This window comes from Orycteropus afer, unplaced genomic scaffold (assembly GCF_000298275.1).
Source record: "Orycteropus afer afer isolate SDZICR_OR568_19922 unplaced genomic scaffold, OryAfe1.0 scaffold00231, whole genome shotgun sequence".
Lineage (NCBI taxonomy): Eukaryota > Metazoa > Chordata > Mammalia > Tubulidentata > Orycteropodidae > Orycteropus > Orycteropus afer.
Genome location: NW_006921818.1, coordinates 4,734,289 through 4,740,288, shown reverse-complemented (window position 1 = coordinate 4,740,288; position 6,000 = coordinate 4,734,289). Strand labels below are relative to the sequence as shown.

The 6,000-nt window shown below is 41.9% G+C and overlaps 1 protein-coding gene and 1 non-coding gene across 2 annotated transcripts in view; both read right to left on the bottom strand.

The window, feature by feature from the left end:
• The window catches only part of ELMOD3 (ELMO domain containing 3), a 55,640-nt gene that overhangs the window by 35,105 nt on the left and 14,535 nt on the right, over positions 1-6,000 (bottom strand). Inside the window, exons 6-8 of the mRNA XM_007948906.2 lie at positions 5,635-5,758; positions 5,231-5,353; positions 2,643-2,773 (exon numbers count right to left, since the gene is read on the bottom strand). Coding sequence (XP_007947097.2) covers positions 2,643-2,773; positions 5,231-5,353; positions 5,635-5,758 — 378 coding nt within the window. The remainder of the gene's footprint in view (positions 1-2,642; positions 2,774-5,230; positions 5,354-5,634; positions 5,759-6,000) is intronic.
• On the bottom strand, positions 4,357-4,463 carry LOC122150776. Its single transcript, XR_006163846.1, has one exon. It is a non-coding gene; the product is annotated as a U6 spliceosomal RNA (small nuclear RNA).

The window sequence follows — 6,000 nt, the reverse complement described above, 5'->3', positions numbered from 1 at the left end:
ACAGTAACACACTAATGCAGTACTTGTTCTTCTGTGATTGACTTACTTCACTCAGCATAATGTCCTCCAAGTCCATCCACATTATGCAGTGTTTTGTAGATTCTACCTTATTCTTTAGCATTGTGTAGTATTCCATTGTATGTATGTACCATAGTTTGGTTATTCATTCTTCTGTTGATGGACACCTAGGTTGTTTCCATCTTTTTGCAATTATAAATAGTGCTGCGATGAACATGGGTGTGCATTTATCTGTTCTTGTCCTGGCTCACCCCATTTCTCTGTTCCTCTTTGCAACAAAACTCCTTGAAAAGTTGTTTATACTTACTATCTCTAATTCTCTCCTTCTACTCCCTCTTAAACCCAACTAAATCAGGGGCTTCTGTCTCTACCATTCCATTGAAAATGTTCCCATCAAGGGCTGCCAGTGACAAATCCAGTAATTATCAGACCTGATACTCCATCATTAGCTGCAACACGAGATAGCTGATCATTTCTTCCTTACTACTTTTTCATTTGGCTTCCAGAGCTCCACTCTCTCTTGGTTTCCTAATGTCTCTCCCCCTCTTCTCCATATTCTGTTAATGTTGGAGGGTGTTAGGGCTCAGTCCTTGGTCTTCTTTTCTTCTACACTCATTCCCTTAGCAATCTCATTCCAGTTTCATGAAACTGAATCGGTGTCAGTGGCTCTCAGAATCCCCAGGAGCGTTTGTTAAAATACAGATTTCTGAGCCCTGGCTGCTCTTTCTCAGTCTAGAGACCTAAAGGGGGCTCAAGAACATGCATTTTTAACAAGTTCCCAGGTGATATTGATGCTGCTGGCCAGGGACTACACCTTTAGAGCCAGTGACCTATACACTGACAATTCCTAAATTTTAATCTCTAGTCTAGACCTTTCTCCTTGATGCTATACTTATCTATCAATTGCTTACCCAACATCTGCACTTGAAAGTCTTATCCAAACCAAACCAAACTCACTGCTATGGAGTTGGATCCAACTCATAGCGACCCCTCCTTGGGTTTCCGAGGCAGTATCACTATGGAAGTAGATTGCCCAACCTTCCTTCCAAGGAGTAGCTGGTAGGTTTGAACCACCAGCCTTCTCAAAATTTACATGCCAAAACTGAACCCCCAAACTTACTCTGTCTTTGCATTTTGGTTAATGGCAACTATCTTTCCAGTTGCTCAGACTAAAAATCATCATTGACTTCTTTCATATTCTTAAACCCACATCTAATTCATCAGGAAAAATTGCTAGTTCTATTATCTTAAGCCTATTGGCTTGAGATTCTAAACCTTGACTCTGATCACTTTTCTCCACTTCCTCTGAGAATACTCAGATCTGAACCATCATGATCTCTAGCTTGGATTATTGTAAAAGTCCTTACTTTTCAACTTAGACTACTTTCAATCTAGATGCTGCTATCATCCATTTTAAAATGTAAGCCAGATCATGTCACTCGGCTGTTCAAAATCCTGCCATAGGTCCTCATCTTACTCAGAGTAAAATCTAAGCCTTACCATGGCCCACAAGGCCCTCTGCCCTGTTGCCTCCATAACCTCCTCTCTACTACCCTCCTTGTGCTTCTTCTGTTCCCACTGGCTTCCTGGCATCCTTGAACATGCAGACATGCTTGTTAGGCAATTTGTCCCAGCTGTTTCCTCTGCCTGGAATGCTCTTTCCCCAGATAGCACCTTGATGACATTCCTACCCCTCAAGGCTTGGTTTAAATCTCATCTTCTCACAAGAGTTACGCTGACCGCCCTTTATTATAAATACCCTAATCCCCATTCTGCTAACCCTGCCCTACTTGTCTTTTTTCCTTAGCACTTACCACCTTCTAACACACTATATAGTTTACTTAATAACCTTATTGTCTTCTCTGCTCGAAGGTAAGTGCCACAACAGCAAGATCTTTCTCTATTTTGTTCACTGATTTATCTCACGTACCAAGAACAGTACCTAGCACAGGAGATGCTGAATTTGATCAGAGATTTCAGTAAATGAATGAATTCCAGGTCCATGGGTCTGGGATAGACAAATAGCAGGCAAACAGGTTAAATGTGTTTTCTATAGGAGAGGGACTATCACCTTTTGCTACCTGGGAAAACCATCCAACCAACTCCAGAGAGCAGACTGGGAATGGAAGTTGAGGGGCTGCAGAAAACAGACTCTGGTTTGTTAGTAAATCTGTGTCACCTAACCCCAGGTAAATCTTCTCTTGAACAAATAAAGGCTAATTCTCCATCCGAGGGTCAGGAGGGCTACCAACATGGTGCAAAGGATTTCCTCAGGGAGGACAGTGAGTTGAGAGAAGATGAGCAAGTGTGCTAAGTGCTTTTGCACATTATCTCATTTAATTTTCCCAATAACCCACCTGAAGTTTCTATTATCTCCATTCTACTTAGGAGGAAACAAAGGCTCTGAGAAGTTGAGGACCTTACTTGAAACATGCAGCTAGTAAGTGGATGAGCTCAGATTCCAACCTAGGTCAGAATGATGGGATTGGCTGTTTAGCTGTCCCAAGAGCCCTCAGCAATTAGAACTATTTCCCTGTCAGGCCTTCTTCACTGGCTCATAAAAGTTCTGCAGCTCAGGTACTAGCTCCACAGACCTCCCCTCTGGCTTCCCAACAAAGCCATACCTGGATATGGTGTTGAGATAGTCGGAAAATCTCCTGTGCCATCAGCAAAGTCTTGGAGTCCATCACCAGGTAGAGCAGGTGCAGGAGGGCAAGGAAGCCTGCTCCTCTCAGGTCTGTAGCTGGATTTGGTCCTGGAACAGAAACAAGGAAACTGGAGTAGGGCAGTGAGCAATGTTTACTGAAGTCTCTGCTCCCTTGAGCTTCTAGGACCTGACTGGGAAGATGTCTGTGGCATAAGAAGCCCAGGCTGACTTCCTGCTGCAGTCTGCCTCTGTTAATATTTACAGCCTTGGCTGCTATTGGGGCAGTTCTACTCTGTCCTATAGGGTTGCTATGAGTTGGAATCGATTCAATGGTAATGGATTTGGTGGTGGTTTTTTTTTTTTTTTTTTGTCAGAAGACAAGGAGATTATCCTGAACTGTTTGTGGGTGGGCTCAATGTATTCAGAAGGGTACTTAAAAGTGGAAGGAGGAAGAACCACAGAGTCAGAAAAACAGACATAAGGATGGAAGCAGGGTTAGAAAGATGCCATGTTGCCGGTTTTAAAGATGGACCAAAGGGCCCCAAACCAAGGATGCAGGCAGCCGCTAGAAGCTGAAAAAGGCAAGGAAACAGATTCTTTCCTAGAGCCTCCAGAAAGAATGCAGGCTTGCTGACACCTTGCCTTTAGCCTAGTGAGACATGTATTGGACTTCAGACACCCAGAAGTGTAAGATAATAAATCTGTGTTGTTTGAAACCACCAAGTTTAGGTTAATTTGTTATAGCACCAACTGAAAACAAATATAATAGCTAGAATAAAAATGTTTCAATGGGTAATTACAACGGAATTTGAAACAAATGAAAAAATAGAAAGTTTCAGCAAATAAACAGAAAATTTAAGCAAATAAGTAGAAGATATAAAGAAGAGCCTAATGGAAACTTTAGAACTGAAAATTTAAAATGAAAAACTCACTAGGTGAATTCAACAGCAGAGCAGAGATAACAGAGGAAAGAATCAATGATTTTGAAGATACAACAGAAATTATCCACTTTAAACAAAGAGACAAAGGGGGGTAAAAAACAAAATGGATCTGTAGGACAGTAACAAAAGATCTAGAATCCATGCCATTGGGGTCCTACGGGAGAGGAGAAGGAGGGTGGGGCTGAAAAAAGCACTTAGGGAAATAATGGCTGCAAACTGCCCAAATTTGGGAGAAGATATAAACCTAAAGTCAAGAAGCTTAGCTAACCCCAAGCAGAATAAATCCAAAGAAATCCATGTAAAGACACATGACAGTCAAACTCGTGAAAACTAAAGACAAAAGAGCTTGAAACCAGAGGGAGAAAAACAACACCTCCTTGTAAGGGAGAAATCATTCAGTTGAGAGGAAATTTCTCATCACAACCCATGGAGGCCAGAAGGAAGAAATACAACACAGTTTGCAACGCTGAAAAAAAAGATTTATCAACCTGGAAGTTAATATCCAGTGAAACTATCTCTCATGAATGAAGGAGAAATCAGGACATTCTGATGAAGGAAAACTAAGAAAATTTATCACTAGCAGACCTATCCTGTGAAGCTGGCTAAAAAAAGTTCTTGATACTGAGTTTCTGCTAATGGTAGTAGAATAATTTGGAAAAGGAGAGTGGTAATGGTGGCACAACAGGAGGAACTTAATGTCACTGAATTATACATGTAAAAAATGTTGAATTGCCTTTTTTTTTTTTTTTTTTTAATATAGTACACTTCATGAATTTGCATGTCATCCTTGTGCAGGGGTTATGCTAATCTTCTCTGTATTGTTCCAATTTTAGTATATATGCTGCTGAATTGAGCACAAATTATTTTTTATAAATTTTTACCACACAAAGAAGTTCTTGAAATGGAAATAAAATGATGACAAGAGTCTTAGAATATCAAGAAGGAAGAACAACAGAAAGTGTATACAGGGTAACTAACAAGACCTTCCTTCTGTTGGATTTGTAAAATTATCTTTGATGGCTAAATAAGAATCAATAACATTGTCTGATGTCGATTCTCCATGTATATAGAGAAAATATTTAACACAAGTATATTATAGAAGGGGGAAGAGCACAGGGAGTTAAACATCAATACCAAATGACTACTAATTAATGAATAGTTTCCTATTTTATATTAACGTAATTTGAAATGATTTTGAACAAATAAAAGTAGCGCAATCAAGGAAGAGTTAAAATAATTTTGTTTCACTTAAAAAATAAAAATTTCACCAATATTGACAAAAAAGAGGGAAAAGAAATCCTAGGTTCCAAACTGTATCTCTTCAATGGTTTCTCATCTCACTCAGAGTCAGTGTTTCACAATGGCCTGCAAGCTCATGAGTATTTTTTTCTCCCATCACTCTGTTTTTTGTTATTCCACTTCAGCTACATTCCTTGCAATTTCTCAAGCAGAGCAAGTATGTTCCATTTCAGGACCTTTGCATTTGTTGTACCCTCTTCCTGGAATGCTTTCCCACGAGTATCCCATCTCAAGGTACTGGCCTGGCTGGAAGAGTACTAGCTAACTTCTCAGCCTAGTCCTAGAAATAGGGTCAAGAAAAAGATGAACCATTCCTCTCTCTCACCCTGAAAGCCCAAATCTTCCCAGTGGTCTCCATGGAGGGCACAGTCAAACTTGGAGCCGGTTAGCTTCCTGTAGATGGTTTGGAGGATTCGGCCATGCACTGGGTCTTGGCAATCCAGGCCACCTGCCCCAAAAACATCCACACCCTCAGTCAGACTGCCCACTAGTGGAGGTCTAAATGCTTGTCAGAGGATGGTACAGCCAAGATGGATCTGAACTGTGCTCAAGACACTTCATTCTCCCACATTTGGACCCCTCAGCTCCTGCTCTCTTCCCCCTCAACACAGTACATGCAACACCCCTGGCATAGCCTCAGCACCAGGGTAAGCAAACAGTGCTCTATACAGTACACATACAGCACCTGCCCTGTGGCAGCACCCGGGCTGGGCTGGGGCTGGCACTCACACTGAGCAATGGTCAGGATCAAGTCCCTTTCTTCATGAAGGCACTGGTGGAGCTTTGGAGGACCGAAGAGGATGTGCCGGAGGGCAGCGAGCCCAGTCCTTCGAATGGTTGGCTGAATTCTTTTCTGGGGAGGAAGTTGGACGCAATGGACAGAGTGCTGGGTTCACCTGCCATAATGAACTTACCATTGACCCCACAGATGGGGCAGTTCTTGTGGAAAGCAGAATTTGCCACCAAGTGGCTGGTCTCTGGGCCAAGAAAAAGGGGCAGAAGCTGTGCTGAATACATGTTGAGTCTCTGGAGACAGGCTCTTCCAGCTCTCAGGTTCTTTGTAAGGAGAAAGAGATGTCCTCCAGCCCAGGCATT